The sequence below is a fragment of the Xiphias gladius genome, chromosome 15, assembly GCF_016859285.1.
Source record: "Xiphias gladius isolate SHS-SW01 ecotype Sanya breed wild chromosome 15, ASM1685928v1, whole genome shotgun sequence".
Taxonomy (NCBI): Eukaryota; Metazoa; Chordata; class Actinopteri; order Istiophoriformes; family Xiphiidae; genus Xiphias; species Xiphias gladius.
The window spans coordinates 21,302,088-21,321,704 of record NC_053414.1 but is presented as its reverse complement, the minus strand read 5'-3'; the positions used below and the strand labels follow the sequence as shown (position 1 = coordinate 21,321,704).

General features: G+C 40.8%; 1 protein-coding gene across 1 annotated transcript; it reads right to left on the bottom strand.

The window, feature by feature from the left end:
* Positions 1 to 9,655: 9,655 nt before the first annotated feature.
* Positions 9,656 to 17,503, bottom strand: LOC120800466 (voltage-dependent calcium channel gamma-4 subunit-like). Its single transcript, XM_040146591.1, has 4 exons — positions 17,281 to 17,503; positions 12,040 to 12,123; positions 10,949 to 11,089; positions 9,656 to 10,206 (listed from the first exon to the last, which is right to left on the bottom strand). Exons 1-4 carry the CDS (start codon positions 17,501 to 17,503, stop codon positions 9,656 to 9,658), a joined length of 999 nt encoding a protein of 332 aa, XP_040002525.1.
* Positions 17,504 to 19,617: the final 2,114 nt, after the last annotated feature.

Genomic DNA, 19,617 nt, shown 5'->3' with positions numbered 1-19,617 from the left:
ATAACAGTATTCATGTCCTGAACTCTCTCCATCTGTCCAGAAATAATCTTTTCCTGCAGCAACATAAAATGTATTTTGTTGTACTAAGGAGTATGTGTGGAAAAGCCCTTAAGGCCCAGGCGAAGGAACAATACCTATCTTTTGAGAAAGGGAAACACGAGCTTTCATAATTGGTATTCTGTGTAAAGTTTACCACGTTTACTGCAAGTGAGGCAAAGTGTAGCATGGAAGTTACAGACAGGCACACCACAGACAATGAACAGAAGTGGGCTTTAAGAAAGTAGAAGTTTTTGAGTGCACAATGCACAGTTGTTTCACTGACTTTCCACTGTACTAAGGAACAGGTAAAGATATTACAAAGCAGATATGATGTGAGGGTACTTTAAATTTACTGCCCAGGAGCCTCTGCCATTAAAGAGTTTGACTTTAAAGAAAATAATTCACATTTTAAAGTGCTTGGGCCTGCTCCATTCTGCTGTGTCTTGTACAGAAAATAGCAACTTCACATACAACTGTCATAGCAGAGCACAGTGTTTGCAAAACCGTGAGTTGAGACACAAGCGATTGTGTGTCAACACCAAATCCTGATGCAGAGCAGTGTCCGACAGGTGGAAATGTTGCTAATATTTAACTACTACATTTTAAGAATATTGGACATATCTCGTTGTAAAACCCTCATCTCATCATCAAATTTGGCTAGTTGAAAAAAAAAAAAAAACTAGAATTTTCTAAAGAACAAAGTGGTCAAATTCACCAAAAGTTGTACTTTTACAGATTTAAAGGGCTTTGATTTTTTTTCTTTTAAACTTGAAAATTTACTCCTTCCATTGTCATTGTAAAAGTATAAGAAAATATTATTGTAAAGGTTTTTTTTTCACAGGACAGGGCTAAAAAATAAGTGGAGGAGAAAAAGACACAGAAAATGTACTTTATTTTTTATATGAAATACCAAAAGGTGTGCTATCCCTTTGATAATTACCCTAGAGTAAATCACCTTGGTATGTCTCTGTTTATCTTTTTTAAGCACTGGCCCACTTTGAGTCTCTTTATAAGAATTGTGACCCACTTCCCCCCAGTTTGAGCACATGCGCCAGTGAAAGACAAAAAGTCCTCACAGCAATAAAAATAGAACTTGAGGAATAACTTCAAACCTGCACTCATGACCAGATAGCATATGTATGAGTTTAGTCTCCAGCTGAGGGATCAGTTGATCACCAACCACACCCACCCACTCATGTCCCAGAAACCATTGTAGTACTTTCCCTCCAAAGCTTCTCGAGCAAATCATCAATGAAACAACAATAGTCTACTTTAATTCCTTTTTTATTCCCTTTCGCCATTAGTGCTACTTTCTTGGATTTTTTTTCACAGCCTGTCTCTTATTTTTTTGGTTTTGGCCACCACTCCTATGGGCAATGATATCATTTCACTCACCATTTTTACGCACTCAGATATGGCAAAATGAAGTTTCCCCTTTTACAATAAACTCCAAGGCAAACAGGAGGCAACACACTTTAAATAAGTCTGGTTTATCCAAATGATATAAAGCACTATCAGTATTTGGACGTGAAACTGAAAGTGGATGCTCCCCAAATGTCCATTATAATCATCCATCCAACCAGACAGTAACAGGCCAAATCTAATGGATATTTGGTTCCTAATTTCTGCAGTTTTCACTTTTGTTTTCCCTTCCAAATAGTCAGTCTGATTATCAGGTTTTACATATCTGCATAGTTCTCCTCAGCTAACATTAAGGCTTGGTGGCTCAGTGAGTCTAAATATCCTATATATTAGAAGATTATCTCCCTATATGTGTTGTATGCGGGTAGACAGAGACCTGTCCAGGGCGTATCCTGCCTCTCGGCCTTCTTGGGATATAGGATACCACTATGAGACTCCAGTGCCTTGGCTTTGTAGCTGTCGTCAGGATATCTTTACAACTCCATACCAATCCATTTTTGGTTTGAAGGGTCGTGCCTTCTAAATTCTTTGTGAGCCGTTTTAAAGCCGGGTTATTTCTGAGTGTTTGATCAGTAAAGTTCATTTTAGGTGAGACAGGGGAGCATGAAAACAAAAGAGACAAGTTTTGTGTATTTCTTTCATTATAGTACAGTTAATTAGAATAATTTTTAGGGCTGAAATGATTAGTTGATTAATCAGTTGGTCAAGTTGATTGTCAACAATTTTGATAATTAATTAACTGTTTGAGTAATTTACCAAAGAATAAATACTTAACATTCACTGTTACATGCTTCACAAAATATGAGGCTTTTCTGTTTTTTCTTAAAAAAAATAAAAAATAAAAATAAAAAATATATAAAAACTCAGCGTATCCATGTACGCTGTTCCTGCCTGCATTTGACACCCTGCTACTATGTACTGAACTGTCTCAGGAGCATCTTTGCACAGCCTGCACCTGGGGTCCTGTCTGGTGTGGTAGATCCCCGCCTCTATTGATCCTGTACTGAGTGCCTGTTCTTGTGCTGTCATGATTAGTGCTTCAATGCCGTCCTGCAGTCCAGCCTTTTCCAGCCACTGGTAGGATTTCTTGATATCAGCCACTTCTTCTATCTGTGGGTGGTACATGCCGTGTAGGGGCTTGTCCCTCCATGATGGTTCCTCCTCCTCCTCTGCATCATCAGGTTTTTGGGGGCCATCTTCCTGATGTATTCCTGGAAGTTGGTTGTTTTGTCCTGGAGTCCTGGACCGTGGCTCTGATGCTCACCAGTCCTCGGCCTCTCTCGTTCCGCTTAGTGTACAGTTTCAGGGTGCTGGACTGGGTTTCAGTCCAGCACCCTCCAAGCATATGCATATGCATGTGAAACCCTCCAAGCATATGCATATATATATATATATATATATATATATATATATAATATATATATATATATTATGATGGCCATCTTTTGCTTTTTAATGACATTTTTAGATCATAAAAATCATTGACCAATTAATCAATGAATCAATACTGAGAATAATTTTGTGTAGTCATCTTGGCTAAGTAACTATGAATATTCTTTTAATTAAATATATGATGGATGACTCAACATTTCCAAGACTCTGTATTTATGTGATATATGTTTATGATAATAATAATTACTTTATGTCATTGAAATTAAAACCTTTGGAACCATCTGTTATATAAGGAATGTAAGTTACTAGCCGGTTATATTACATCACCTTTATTCTGATAAAAGATTTCAGCCTAAACTGATCAGTTCTCTATTTCTCCATATTTTATTGATTATCCTTTGAATATTATTTGCAGTCAAAGCTGATTTACATCATTAGTTGGATTACACACGTTACAGAGAGATTAGAGGTTGGGACACAGTGATATACAGGAGTCAGCAGGATAATTTCTAATAACCTCTGCACCTCTAATAACCTCAGGTTCGAATTAGGTTTAGGTTGGGGTTATGTTAAGTGTTGGGGTTAGGCATGTAGCTGGTGTTGGGGTTGGTGTGTTAGGGTCAGGGGCTAAGGAATACGTTATTTTGATACGGGTCCTGTTAAGTGTACAAAGACAAATGCGTGTTTGTGTATGTGGGAAGTACACCTATGTGTTTGTGTGTGTTCATACTTGCATGTGTCACACATCAAAACCAGGGTGCGGTAGCCGAGACTACACTGGACTATACTGACTATACCAGATACACAATCCACAGTGAACTCTTAATCAATCCAGTTCTTCTCACAGCTCACCATCACTCTGAATGATGGCACTGATATACTGACTTCCATAGGAGCAACAACCCCTGACCTCACGGACATTGGCTGGTTCAACCTTTGACCTTTGTTGCTTGGAGACAGCCACACTGGCGCTGTAAGTATAGGTCTAAGTCCTCGGGGAGGGCTCTGGCTCTTCAAACATCTTCCAAGGGAAATAACCTTATCCTGTGGACTAACGGTGTGGACAGAACCTGATCCTCTAAACCTCATTGACGGTAATTACAGAGAACACATGGCCACATTTATTATGACTTGTAATGACTGCCTCTCAGCTGCAGGGATAAGACCTTAATGTTACAGTCAAAGGAGAAATTGACGACTCTCTGGAAAAGTTGTATTTTAATTTGTATCTTAAATCACTGTGCGGTCATCTTTGCTCTCAGTTGACCTAATCAGACCAGTCTATGTTTAGACTTGTATACCAGTGAGATCTCATGTATGAACACTGCATACAGACCCAAATATGTAAACCGTGTGTGTAGCACGATTGAATTCATAATTTAGTGATGTAGTAAATTATGTAGACAAGCAAAATCAATTATCTACCTGATGAAAGACTGCAAGGAGAATGAGAAAAGCAAATTAATCAACCTTTGTGTAATTAATGTATGACGAGAAAATTTGGTTAGTGCTTATTACTCCAAGCTACATTTAAAAACAGTCACTGAATTAAGTTGAGTATATAAATTGAAGTGTGTTATTGAAATTCAGTTGTAATAATCAAAGAACGTAATACTATCTCCTCCTTACTATCGCAACTATACTGGACAAGGACTACAGCAACAGCTGGATATAGAAGAAAAATACTGCCATAACCACAAACTGACGATTGAACAAGGAAAACACGTATAAACAATGCAAACAAAAGAAAACACAACATGTAGTCACTGTTCAACAGGTGAGGTTGAGAAAAATAAAAATCATTCAATGAAATAAGTAACACTTATTTTAACCAATTCAGTTCTGTAATTCCAACTTTCAGTGAGCTAAATGACATGTCAAAATTAAAAATACTCCTAGGAGAAGGAGAGAAGGCGTATCTTGCTTCCCAATATATATCAACATGCCATAACCTGAGGGAAAGTGAAGGACCTAGACACATACAAACACGCACGCGCACATATAATATACTCTAAGTATATATATATATATATATATACATATGTATAGTGATCTTGGTGTTATTTTATTGTTTTTTTCTCTGTTGGACTTGGCTAAATGATATTTTGATGCTTTGGCAACACTGTTTTTTGAATCTTGCCATTAACTTCGAAATTAATTTGAAATGAATTGTTGATTATTGTTCCTAAAATGATTGACTTTCTTTGATACCGGATTTGGAACATTCCCTGTTGTACATCTTCCTTATACAACTTTCTAAATGAGAACAACAGGTGGTCAATCAGAGGATTTGGTTCTTCCAGCTGTTACAAAGATGTAACATAATGCATTGCAGCCTCCGCCTCTTAATTCACAACAGAGGCTTCTGGTGTGTGACAACCTTATCTAGCAACAGTTCAGTTTCTGCAGTATTTAAGGTGGAGAAGTTAAAATGGACTAGTCATGGACATCAGTGATTAAGTGTGGATGAACTTTAAGGGTTTAGAAAGTATGATATTTACTTAGTCTTTATGAGGTTTTAATAAATGAGGGACCTAGCTTAATTACTTTAGCTACTGCCTGCTGTTGCGTGAATTCTGCTCTCACATTTGCAATAGACTTCTGATGTGACTTGATGTGGCGGCCTTTTTCCCTTCCTTGATTGAGACCTGTTGCTGTAAAGTCCATTGAGTATGTGATACTGGGCAGTACAAATAAACTTGACTTGCTTGACCAGTTATCACGGGGATAAGAAAGAGTAATTGTTTTTTATTTCCAGTAGGTCAAATCTAAATCTAATCATGGACTTAATAAATCATAATTTAGGAAAATTTATGCCCTTAAAGCAAATCAAACAGATGTGCAAGTAAATTATCTGCAAAATGATACATAGCAAAACAAAAAATTTTCAGCCCTTTCAAGGAAATAATTCAAAATGCTTTGTATTTATAGGCTTGATAGTCTCATATACAGTATTCATATGTATATGTTATTATTTCACTGAAAATACATAGAAACTGACAACGTAACTATTGCCTGTGGACAATAGAGGCTTGAGCAGTAACTGTGTACTTGAATTTCTCTAAAGACAATTATGGACAAAATCATTGAAATAACTTAAATCTCTGGAACTTAAATTTCACTCAAATCTCTCATTTTATTTATCAGGTTACCCTAATATCTTTCTCATTCATTTCTTGTTGGTTTTTTGTTTACTAATGCAATTGTAAGACATCTTTATTGCCTTACTTACAAAACCAGTGGGTGAATATCAAAATATGTTACTTAGAGTTGCATTTGCCCTTTATATTTTTGACATTTAACTTTGTGTTTCGGTTTAATACAGTAGAAGAAACTGTTTTCCACATATCAACTGAGGAGTTATTGCCTCCTCCTGTCTGTAATTTTTAAGGGCTTAATTTATTTGTAATCACATGTTTAGTCATGTGACGTTTACTTGTTATCAGATAAGCTGCATTTCTGCAGACATTGTAAAAATAATTGGATATATTACACTACGACACGAGGATCTGATGTTTTTCACGTAACATAGCAGATGAAAAGGGTTAAGCTGCAGCTGCTGCTGGCTAAATCCAGTCTTAGCACAGTGACAGATGTCATCCTAATGGATGCCTGTGGCTCCTGGATCGACAGTATGGAACTGATATCAACAGGGAGTGAGGAATCAACCCCCCCTGCTGGGAGTAATGTCAGCCATTTTAAATTTTCAGAAAAAGCTGAGGAGGAAAGAGAGCGCCCGTGGAGATGGAATCTCTCAAGAGGAAATTGCATCTGGCTTTCACATTTGTCCTGTAACCTCGCATAAGGTTAAACTAACTACTGCTGATAAAACAGTGATTCCCTCATTTAATGAATGAAATGAATGATGTTGCTCTCACCATTAGTGACTTCATAATAATTTTTGAAAACAACAGTGGCATCATACTAGTCTGACCCTCTCCCTTAGAAGACATCAGCAAAATGTCATGCTTTTTTAACACAAAGATACTATTCTCTGTGTGTAGTAGATCGTTAATCAATTGACTCAGTGTCACTTGATTAATCAAGTTTATACAAAAAGTTTACCGAATCTGTATACAAACCATTATTACAAGCTCTCCAACCGTTACAAGAGCAGATGTATGATTTAAAGCAACATCTACATCTTTTATTGACTGAAATTACAGATTGGAGGAATTGCTTTTCCAAGAAGAATCATACTTTGTTATGGCTTTGGGTGTATCAGGTTTAGGATAAAGATAGCTGATGTATGAGCTGCTGTGTCATGTACCGTTTGTCAGGTTTATCAGGTTACAAAGACAGAACCTGGGTCAAGACATGAAGCGTTATATTATCTGTCCTGCACAGCGAGGTAACGATGCTAACGAGCGTGTTGGCTAGTCCTGCGACTGCGTGGAATGGTGGCCCTGCCATTTTCCTCTCAATTACTGGAAGAGATATTTCACCGGGGCACAACAGGAGGGAGGGGGAATGGGAGGGAGGGGCGCGGCTTTCTTGTAGATGAAAATATCAGCGAGGGTCCATGGCATTCAAATTCACAGGGCTCTAACAGACTGGGTGATGGGCAGAGGGGGGGGGGGTGAAGAAGAAATCGCTCAAATTCAGGGCTGGAACAGGGGAAAGAAGGTCATCAGAACAGTGCGGCAGAGCAAAGATACATCACACACACCCAGAATAAAAATAAGTCTATTCTAATTCAAGGCTTCCCCTTCTCCCAGTCAGTGACTTGAATGACAACTATAGCTGGGAGAGCAGAGACTTTGCAGCGACGACACGCCCTCTCATGGCACTGTTTGTTTAAACAAACAAGGCAATCGCTGTGACACTGATTCACAAACCAACAACCAAATTAAACCTCAGCTAAAATACTGCTGCTAAAAATAGTCAACTGGGAAACAAACCATGAAGCTGATGGAAGCCAGTCAAGCGTGTACTATACCAAGAATGAGTAATTTGAACTACTACCAGCCCCTCCACACACTTACAACATCTAGTTTGCTCCAGCTCATGTTTGGAGACAGGAAGATGAGCTTTTCAGAGTCTGGGTGAGCATTTGGGAGCCTGTTAGTTCAATCAAGCATTAAGTTGGCTGATGCAGATTTCCTTCAACACCCTGTGGTTGCCCGACTGTCTGCCACACAGTTTCATAGCAGAGCCCATCAACCCCGCTTCATTAACTAAATACGTCGTCTATGAGCAAAAGCAAAGGCTGTGTTGCCTCATTCAACCAATTCTCCGCTCATATTTTACATCAAACCACAAGCAAAGAGAAGATAAATGTGATGACAAAGTAAAGTTTGGGATAAACCGTGATAGCTGATCTTTAATTCCAATCTAATACAAGCGAGATCAAAGATACTTTAAAACTTTTTTCTTTGGGGTTTTTCATTAACCACCAAACCAGTCAACCAGGCATAATTGGGTCTGCATTTCTTTCAATATCTATCATGCAACGGTAGAGGTGTCAGATTCAGCAAAACAACGTCACATAACTACATCATGACACAAAACTGTTTCTTCTCATAAGTTCCTTAAAAAAATGGTCATTTGACAGACAATTCTTATTGATATGGAGCAGTAAGAGTACAGAAATGCTTTAAATATGAGTTCCGCATTGAATGTAAGTTTTCTTTCTTGCAGCATGAACAAAAAATCTGTACCAGAGAAGAACCCTCTGGACACAAAGGCAGTAAAAGCAGGAACAAGAGTCATATTAATTAACAGCAACGCATATGGTGTGATCTCACCTCTGTTTTTACACACTCTGTAACAGTCTGTCTGACTTAGGTAAGGAATTCATTTGTCCCATACATCGTCACCTGAGCAAATGGAGAGCAAACTACACAGACAGTCTGTACAAATAATGTTTATACTGATACATCACACAACATACTGGAATGTACTGACATTACTGTGTGCCTTGTCATTTTTGTCGGTATATATCTACAGAAATCTATATTCATAGTATGAATGCGTCATAGTGTGGCAGTGTTTCTGAGCCATAACACAAACTTCACATACTGTAAAATACATATTTATCACATGACTCACATACAAGCTTGAGAGAGGTTACTGAGATGTAGTAAAAGGATTTTAACGGCAGCTGAGAAGGCTTAAGACTATCAAAGGTATACAGATTAAGTTAGCACCAGTTCGTGTTAAGTTACAAACAAATACAATACAATAATACTCTGATTACAATAACACACATAAATCACTTCATTTTAGCAAACAACTCTGGAGACAGGCATCTTTTTTGTCTCAGAATGAAAGAAACAAGTTCATTTTCAAAACACTATACAGTTGCTTCAGAGGAAAAACATCATTACCTGAAGTTCAATATTTAGAATCTATTATATGGAACATCAGGTCTATAAAAGTTTAACCCCTTTATCCTTTTATCAAGGCTTAAATGGCTATCCTTTAAAGAATAGCGGAACTAGTACAATATTGTCAGCCTTTCCGTAAGAGTAGAAGTCACTCAAAAAATAGGTGGTATCGCACTTTAGAATTAAACTCCTTAAATATTGCTACAAAATGTCTGCATCCACTTTTTAAAGGAGATATTGAGTCATATAATAAAAACTTTTTTTGAGATCAGTTTTCCTCTTCTTCCAAATGAAACACAGATTGGCACTTTTCTGTCACAGAGGGACACAAGGAAAACAATTTTGAGCTCTGACCTTTCAACATAGCTGCCGCCTGAACAGCCCTGGGGAGGAATTGTCCTTTCTCATCCACTGTACAATGTCTAATGTGCTCCATCAAGCTTATTGTTTTACAGAGCAATACACTCCTGGCCTCATACCGGCGTGGTCCTCCTGTTCACTCCATCTTTCAGATCTTTCTGAAAGCAGTTGTGGACTTGCAAAAACCCAGTGTCCCTCTCAGGACTGTAGGGCCCTGCAGTCCCACTTCCACCCTTCAGAGGGTCCCTACTAAGGGCGTATAAGGATATGTCCCCCATCGGCAACCCCATTCCCAACCCTCCACCGCTTCCCCCACTGATCTTCATCCCCACCGGGGAGGGCTCACGGGACGGGTCAGTCGACCTCGAACTGGAGCGCGAGCGCCTTCTTCTGTAACGGTAGCTTGGGATGCGAGAGTAAGGTGAAGAGGAGGGTATGGTTTTGATGAAGTCGCGTCTGGCTCGGAAGCGTGTCTCTTTGTTTTTCTCGATATATATGTTGACGGCAAGAACGCCCACCGACTCGGCCACAATAAAGGAGAGGGCGCCGAAGTAGAAGGACCAGCCGTAGTTGTACTGGTTCTTCTTGTCCTCGTCTTTTTTGTCACTGGGGTCGCCAGCGTTGCTGGAGATGTAGACGATGATGCCGATGATGTTGCTCAGGCCTGAAGACAGGACAGATGAGACAAGGAAAGATGGAGGGAGAAATGTTACAAGGAAAGACCAAAGAAAAGCACAGCACATGGATGTAAAATGCCTAAAGTTTAAGCACAAAAATGAATGATAAAGTGTAGAGATTACACTCCAGTATATGTGCATTTTACATCGCTGTATTCATCCAGTGGCCGATTCAGTTTGGGTTCACATGCCTATAACTATCAAATTCAACACCTGAGAAAATCAGCTTTACAAGTTAAATCTCTTATTGAGCAGAATCCTCCTGATACAAAAAGGTATTTTTCATGAATGTGCAGCTCTAATATTCACACCTATCCTGCAGATTTTCACCTGCTTACTTCCTTCCTTGCACATGCAGAAAGACGTATTTGTCACATTTGTCATTTAGAGAGAAAACGGATTGAAGGGGAAAGGAAGATACACCTAAGGGTTTAAGACATAAGCACTTATTTTGTTTTGCTATGTCTCGAAAACAACAAAATATGCCAAAGAGGGAAACAAAATTTTTATTTTTTGTTGAAATATAGGAGAAGTTAGGGTACCTTAAAAAGGAAAAGACAAAACTTGATATGTAACACTGACATTAACGGGAAACCTTCTTGTATGGTGTCTCTCTTCTCCTTCTGCCTGCTTTCGCCCTTTCCTGCTGTCTGCGACAGTATAAGAAATCTATTTGTTCTTGCCCCAGTTTGTGTCTTTATCTGTAGCGCACTGTCAGTCTCGTCCTACCTGCAGCCACAAACAGGATGCCAGCACTGAGCAGGATGTTGTTCTTGCTGCTGTAGATGCGTCCAACCCCGACACACAGGCCACCCAACATCAGCAGGATGGTGCTGAGAATGGGGAATAGGCTCGATGCACGCACTATACCTGTTCAAAAGAGACAGAGGGTGAGTGTAGCCTTATCGCCAGTACAAATGAGGAAATACATGTCGGCTACAACCAGGACATTGTTTTACAAACACCAAAGATTGAAAGACAAAGTGTTGCTATTATATATTTTGTTCCCCAGAGAAAGGTTTTTCAATTGTGAATGTGAAATGTGAAGTGTGTATCTTGGTCACAACTTTCTTAATAATCAAATTTAAAGGAATCTTACAAAAACTGTTTATGATTATTTTACACTTTAATGTTAAAAAACAAATGGGCCTAACTGGTCCTGAAACTAACAATACATGGCAGGCCTGGCTGACACACGCAGTAAACCGGGGGAAAGAAGAGCAAAAACGGGCTCAGGTTCAACTGATGAATGCTTCCACAGATCCTACTAGCAGATGTTCCTGCCTTTCCATGACACCATCAAAGTGAGTGCGGGATTTCATTTCTATGAGCTTGTTGAAATTCATCAACATAGACAACCGCAAAGATGGGAGCAGTTGTCTAGGGGGACGGATCAAACTGGAAACCAAATGCGATATGCCGAGTGAAGCTGATCTTAAACCTCGAGCACAAATCGATGGATTAACTGAACTGTAATAACCGAGACAGAGTTTAGACAATTTTCAGTGTAGGTTTTAGAATGGCATATTTTACCGATGCCTTCATTAAACTACCTAGGTCAAATGTTAGATGTGCTGTAATGTGGGTAAAGTCTTGTTTTAGACAAGCCCTATTACTCATCAGCACACAACACACTTCATCATCTCCGTAGCTCCAATTACTGTCATGACATCGGGCTTTTGTGGGGGAGGGATAGAGATGTCAAGACACATTGAGTACCCTTGTGATAACTCCATCACCACTCACAAAAGAACCCAAAAAAAAAGACGAGCGGATTAAGGGTTGAAGCGTTTGAAGATGAAGAGGTTGCAATGACTTACGTAAGATGTACTCAGAGCTGTCTGTATCGTAGTCATTATCCTCTGGAAAATGATTGATCCGAAAACAGCTTCCTTTGTTGATACCTGCGGAGAAGCAAAAAGCACACTGTAAATGTGACTTATGTGTGGCGATGTGCAGGGACAAAATGACAGCCATTAAAGGAAAACACTGTGTCTTTATAATGGAGCTTGACATGAGCGGAATTAAGACAGAAGGTATAAAAGAAACTACATGTTGACCATCCACCGAATCAACATGCAACTTTTATGATCCCTGAGACAAATCAATTATAGAAAACTGGTGTCTCTTTTTGGTAAAAAATATCTAAACTAGTGCTGAACTGCCCTGTTTTCAGCCCTAACCACGTCAGACACCATTTGAGGACAGGCTGCTGTGGATCTGAGATTCTGAAGTTCTCAGGCCCTCAGGCACCTCCTATTCAAAGACCCAGTCTCTTCACTGAGAAAATCTTCCCTCCACTTTTAAGAGAATAAAACATTGGGGTATTATGAATATTGAAAGGTTAGACTTTGAATTAAAAGTCTGACGCCTGATTTTGCTGCCACCTCCTGTCATCTGTCTTTGTTATTGATTTAGGTGCTCTGTAACTATTCCAGACACCCATATCACACCTGTGGATGTATGACATGGGAGTTATCTGTATGAATTTAATGACATGTCTAAACACATAAACTAGACTTATAATATAGTGAATTATCACATTTACGGCGCTTAAAAAAAAAAGTAATTTTAATGTAATTTAAATTTAAAAATGTAAAAAGTGTGACAACATTATGAGCTCTTGGTTCTTGTTGTAACAGAAAAAATTCTCAATTCAGAAGATAAAAAAAAAAACTATGTTATCAGGTACTTGATAACAAATATTGGTCAGAGGTGTTAAAGTGATCAGAAAGTGCCAGGATACAGTTTGCCATTTCTGTCAGCTGACTTGATTTAATAGGAATTCAAATGTAATTCTGAGTACATGCACAAATATAGCTGTAAGCACTGATTTCTTTGTATGAATAATTTGAAATTACTTCATCGAGGGACCTGACATTTCGCATCTTTCCACCTGAAGAAACAGTTCAAAGCTATTTATCAATTTTACAGCATGAAGACTGACTGCTCAGAAGATTTTCCTGGTTTAAAGGTAGCCTGTGGAGTTTTTGACTACTACTAGCACTATGGAGCAATGTTTTCACAAATGTGTCCCCATTTCGTTGTAAATTGTGCATGTGCATGAACATGCGGGTGACGTGATACACATCCCCGCTGAAGGTTTTACACTATTCCACTGCACCAAGAAGGCACATAATGTGTTTTTTGTTTTGTTTTGTGAGAACACTGAGTGTAAACATAAGTTTGCTTGTTCACAAGAAAACTCCCAAGGGCACCTTTAAAGCCACAGTAGTGCAGGTAACAGTCTGCCTGTGGCTCACTGTTGACGTCCGCCCTCTCCTAAATGTGCTGTGGTAATTACTAGAAAGTGGCTTTCCAGTGATGTGGATGTGGCCGGTCATGAGCTGAATTGTAGCTACAAAATCAAAATCAGTGGGAACATTTGCATCCTGGTTAGCATAGCCTTTGGCTACATGGCATTTTGTGGTAGACAGCTCATCTAGTCGAGTTACAAATTTTGGGGCAGAAATGTTTGTTTACCCTGGACACCTTCGACATGTTTCTTACTTAATATTGTGACATAATTTCATTCCTGCAATCAGACTTTCAGTGTGGCATTCGTCTGCACTTTTTATGGTTATTGTCTGAAACTGCAGGGAAAGAATTGAGAAAAAAAGACAGAAATAAAAGGATGAAACATATTTAACAGCCCAGACTCTGTTTATCTTCACTGACGCCACTCTCTCAACCTCACTCTAGTAGTGACAGGTGCAGGGTAAAGGATAACAAGAAATAATCAAGAACTTTATTAAAAAAGTTTTATTTTTAAAGATCAAACAAATAGTGAAGATGTCAAAGAAAAATGAATATAGCAATAAATAATGCACAGAAGGCCAGAGAGTTAATAATCCAAGGAATGATGGTGAGAAAGGTAGAGAGAGGAGAGAGAAAGAGAGTGAGCTCAGTAGGGGAGGTATCTCCCCAGAGCCCATCTGTCTGAGAGACCGGAGCCCATCTTTTATTACTCAGCATAGCTTCACCATGGCAACCTCCCCCCCGGCAACCCAGAATCACATTTCTAGCTCTGCTTCTCAGAGGACGCCTTTGACATCTTACTAATGCATTCATCAGGCTTACACACACACACACACACACACACACACATTTGGATGCTCCACAGACACATGCAACACACACTCTAAGACACACACTAACAATGCCATAAAAGTGGAAAGCAGCCTTTATGATACAAAAAAGCTCACACAATCACGTTAACTAAAAGACACTTGATGAAATGTTGGCTCACAGCAAGTAAGCAGGATTTGTCCTTTTGAGGTTGTAGCAAATGTCTGTTTGAAACAGATCATATCTTTTAGTGCCACTCAAGCATGTTCACCGATCAGGGGTGAGATGCTTAAGTGAGAGTTCTTGTTGTATTTCAGCATGACTGGCCACAGAACAAGACTTCACTTTGTTTCCTTTAAAGGCTGATTTGCCACCACCTCCTGCGTGTTCGACAGGACACCACATTCGTACAGATGTCTGTTTGGTATATAGAGACGAGCGTAATTTCTTCTACAAGGTTAGCCAATGAGTCCTGGGGCTTACCAACTCTTTATGCCACTCATTTGACCTAATACAACCGGTTGACGTCGATCTTGTTCTTTGCCCCTAGAGGAAATTATCTCTCAACTGGGATATAAAATGAGTGGACTGTTAAGGCAAGAAAGAAACCAAAATGAATTTAAAACTTTGATCCTTAATTTTTCTTTTTCAAATCAACCACAAAGCGGTAGACGGGAACTGAAAGAATAAAAAAAATAGATTAAGCAATGAGGTAGCGATCCAAGTTTCAAAGGTATACCCCAGTTGCCTATTCATTTGAAGCCACTGCAGTTTTAAAAGTAAGCCTCTGATTGGGTGTCATCCACACTCTGACTTAGCCAAAGTCTTGGAAAGTCTTCTGGCTCAGCTAGCAACGGTGTGGTACAAATGCTAATGGGATGTGATGTGCTGTGTGTGTGTGTGTGTGTGTGTGTGTGTGTGTGTGTGTGTGTGTGTGTGTGTGTGTGTGTGTGTGTGTGTGTGTGTGTGTGTGTGTGAGAGAGAGAGAGAGCGAGAGAGAGAGAAATAGAAAAAGCAAGAAAAGGTGTGTTATTTTCAGTTTCAGCTCTGTATGTAACACCCTTCCAATGAAATGAGCTGAGAAAGAGAGGGTGGTGGAAAAGACTACAGATGTTTAAGAACAGCGAGCACTCCATCTCGCTTCTGCTGATGATACTCTCAAGAGTTTTTAGCGAGACAGAGGGAATGTGTCTTTTGATTAACTGTACAGGAAATCCATGAATAGAAATGAATTTCTTAAATGTAAAATTCCAGCAAAAGTAGAGACAGTACAGAGCAAAAAATGCATGGAAAAGCATGTGTCACGTCCATAATAGCTGCATGCATCAGCAAGTGAAACAGACCTCTGGGCAAGTGTTCTCTTCACCTGGACCCCCCCCCCAACCACAATACTGTCTGATCTCTCTACATGTGTGAGAGATGCTGCCTTCATGTCACATGGAAACATGGGAGATGCAAGCTTCCCTCCTTAAAAAGTGTCCCCGTCATGTCTGCATCTGAATGCTCCACGGTTTGGGGGTTAAACCCATTTCCTGTGATTTGCTAACCTCAGACGTGCCCAACAAACGCTCTCTCACGATCAGTGAGGAAATAGAGACGGTATGTCAAACGTCATGAAAACCGTAATGATATTACTGACACTATCATTGGTTCTGTGATATGACTTTAGCATCTGTTTGGTCGCAAATCATAAATGAGCCTGCACAAGCATGTAAAGGTTCCACCTACAGGGCAGTGTGGAAGAGCGGATCAGCTAAAACCTGCAGAGACCTCCAGTCCTGGTGTTTACAAAGAGAATGCTTGACAAGTCGGCAGCTGACTATTTCAGGCTTGTTACGGTCGGGTCTATTCATCCGAGGCCGCCTTGCAAATGCGAAGTGATTTATTTATTTAGCCTAGTTGTTCAGTTGCTTGGTTGGTCGAAAGAAACAAACATCACCCGGAGTGGAGATTTCAGCACCGGCGGCAATGGACAGCGCCGCAACAGGCAGGGCCGAGGGAAGGCGTCGCTGGTGACTCCTTTCACGGATCGACTGATTGGTTTCATCGATTCGGCCTCTTTCCAACGAAGCAGTCGCGCGCAACGACGCGCAGCTGTTCCTCTTACGCTACTGCCCAAACAATAGCGAGCTGCTCTCCCGAGCCAACCTAGGAGGCCCGGTCCAAGCCTCCTCGGGCGTGTTCGTTGGGGATCGTGGCTACGCGGCAGAACGGCTACGAAAATGACCCATGGGCCAGTCTCTTGCTAACGCACTGCTGCTGTAGCCAAAACTTATTTCAGTCCGAGCAGTTGTATGGGAGGAGTTGCCAAGCAACCGTATCACGTTAATGGGAAAATTACTACAACCATTTAATTATTGCTTTACCAGCAAAATGCAGAAAACGTAAACCACTGAAACCAGCACTACTTTTCTCTGTATGTCACGAACTGCCAATTGTTTCGTCTTTTTTTTTTTCTAGAAAAACACGCTATCATTTACCAGGAAAACCGATGTAAGCGTGTCATTACGCATACCCAGCCACGCTTTTGCGCGCAACAAGCAGCGGTCTCCCTCCAATTTCTCTCATAAAACAACATGCCCGTGTAACTTTCTGCTGCTGTCTCGCGCATTCAACAACAGATTCATGACTGAGAATGATGGTGCGCCCCGTGGGGGATATCCATTTTTTGGTGCGTCGTCACACCACACGAACTAGGGTGCGTTTGCTGCGAATACTCGCGGGCTATTTTTGCACAAACGGGCAGCGCTTCGGGTGTTTACGCTCGGAGTTCCCAGCTGAGGCATTTCTACAAATCCAGTTTTATTCCACTGACATGACATGCGATGACCACTGGGTCAGTCAGACTGCGCGAGTTGTCACCTCTACGCTGTAAAACAAACAATCGGAAGGAGATCAGCTGGCACATCATTACACAAAACGCTCACTAGCACCTATATATAACAGAAAAGTTTGTAGACTAACGGACAACAACTTACTAGACTTTATTTTACCTTCGATACAGCAGATCCTCCACAGTCCAGAGTGCGTCAGGTCGCCCCTGACTTTCTTGGTTTGCATCTGGGTCTCGTCCGTGGTGACATTAGTGGCGTTGCAGATGTACGCCCGGGAGTAAAGCCAGTAGTCGGTGCCGATGGCGATGGTCATGAGGCTGAACGCGGCGAAAGCCCCCACGATGGCCAGCAAAGTCTGAACACCCCGGTCACACCATGCCATGGCGTCGCATAATGTGTGGATCCTCCACAGCAGCTTACGCACACATCGAGGGGCGCATGGTGCCCATGATCATGGTGAGAGGACGCGCTTGCATCTCGCGGTTTTTTCCTCTCGACGAGCCAAGTCTCGGTCCTTAACTAGTGCTCCTCTACCCCCTGAACTTCAGTCGGAGTTCAATCCAAGTTGCAGAGCTTGACACGAAACTGTACATGTCTTAATCCTAAATCCTGCTACAGGTGGCTAAAAATCTGCAGACGGATTCCCCGAACAAGTGCACCTCTATCAGGAGTTAGACGGAAGTCAGCAACATTTATATCGATCACACACGGCTGTGGCTTCTTTATGGTTTACTATTCAGTATTAAACTGCAAGGTCTGGCAAAGGAGGCAGCACCGTTCATCCTGACCACACCTTCCACGGCTGCAGCCAAGCCAATGGGAGACGGCTGAGTGAACAGCTGCTGGAATAAGAAAACATCAGAGCTACACTAACACATACAGTCATGTAGACAGCAAGAGAATTAAGCACTTTCTACCGGGAGAAAAGAAAAACCCTGTGCACATCACATACAATTAAGAAATAATCAAGTAGGTCAATGACCCCATAGGTCATCAACCCCACACCCAAAAACACACATACAGAAAATACACACATGAACGTGCATGCAGTTCTGAAACAGGGTTTCAGACGTTTTCAAAAACATCTAGAAATCAAGGAAAAGATCAAAACACCACCACTGACAGCAGAGTGGAGATTGGACAGATTTGATTCGTGTTTGAACTACTGTAGCAGCAACTTTAAAGAGGTTGAAAGCATCACCACTGGTGAAGTATTTCTTAAAGTGTCCATCAAAACCACAATGAAGTTGAAAAGTCTGCTTGCAAGATCACCCAGCTCATAAAAGTAGTAGAAAAGTAATCACAAACCACAAACTCAGATTTCATGTTCCTAAATGAATGCACTCTTATAAAGTCTACTTAGGGCCGGGCCTGTCCCTTTGTTTGTTTGCAGATGGGGGTCTTTTCCTGTGGAGCAATCCTCTTTTTCACACTGGCACAGAGAGAGAGGCAACCAGAGAGGGCCTGCAGTGCTTGGCCCTGGCTGCTGCTGTTTGTACTGTTCAGTCTTTTTGACTGGGGGCCCCACTGTATGATCCCAAGTTCTGAATCACACATCCTGGTCCCCGCAAGGAGAGCGAAGACTGTAAGAAGTGTGTGTCGGGATCTGAATGTGTGTGTCTGTGTGCGTGTGCGTGCGTGTGTGTGTGTGTGTGTGTGTGTGTGTGTGTGTGTGTGTGTGTGTGTGTGTGTGTGTGTGTGTGTGTGTGTGTATGGGGGGAGAGGCTGGAATTATGGGGAGAATGAAGGCAGAAGAAGGAGGACAGTGAGGATTAAGAGATAAAAGGGAGAGAAGGTGGAGGGGAGGGTGGGAGGGATGGTAAAATGGGAATATGATAAAGAGATAGGACAAAAAAGGTGCGGGCAGGAGGAGTAGGGAGAGTGAGAATACGATAATAAGCTCACAAGTTTCACATTCTACATATGAAGACTGGAAAGCCTGGTGTGCAGCATTTCTGGCTGAGAGTGGGCTCAGCTCTCAGTTTGTGGCTCGAGCTGGAGGACATCCACTGGACTTCAATTGTCCTAACAACGGGGCAAGAGTGGGGGAGTCAGAAGGTGAGCAGCCGAGAGATGGGATGTTTTAGGTTGCATCAGCAAACAGAAAATTTAATTTCGAAGAATATTTTACACAAGCGCTCAGAAAGTTTTTATACCATCACATGATGTGTGATAAGACACCACCAACTGATTTTTTGCTGCTATAATGAATACGCCAAAAGGCAGCATATTCATTATGCCGCCTTGTCTCTGAAGCACACACATATTTAAAACAGTAGTACTGAGCTGCTCAGTCCTTTTTGGTCCATGATCCCATTTTCAGGTTCTCAAGTCTTTATAATGCGCTGCTGTTAATATGGCATGCATGAAGAGCAAGTGCATGGAAGGAGCTCTGAATGGATAATGACATATTTAATTCAAAAATATATCACAGAAGTATAGTACAACAACTTAAAATAATACCCCACCATCACCTAGTTGAGTCATGTTTTGTGT

Coding starts and splice junctions, on each gene's coding strand:
- LOC120800466 (XM_040146591.1), bottom strand. CDS start 17,503: ATGGCATGGTGTGACCGGGGTGTTCAGACTTTGCTGGCCATCGTGGGG. Junction 12,124..17,280: donor GAGGATCTGCTGTATCGAAG/GTAAAATAAAGT, acceptor GCTTCTCCGCAG/GTATCAACAAAGGAAGCTGT. Junction 10,207..10,948: donor CATCCTGTTTGTGGCTGCAG/GTAGGACGAGAC, acceptor TCCTGTCTTCAG/GCCTGAGCAACATCATCGGC.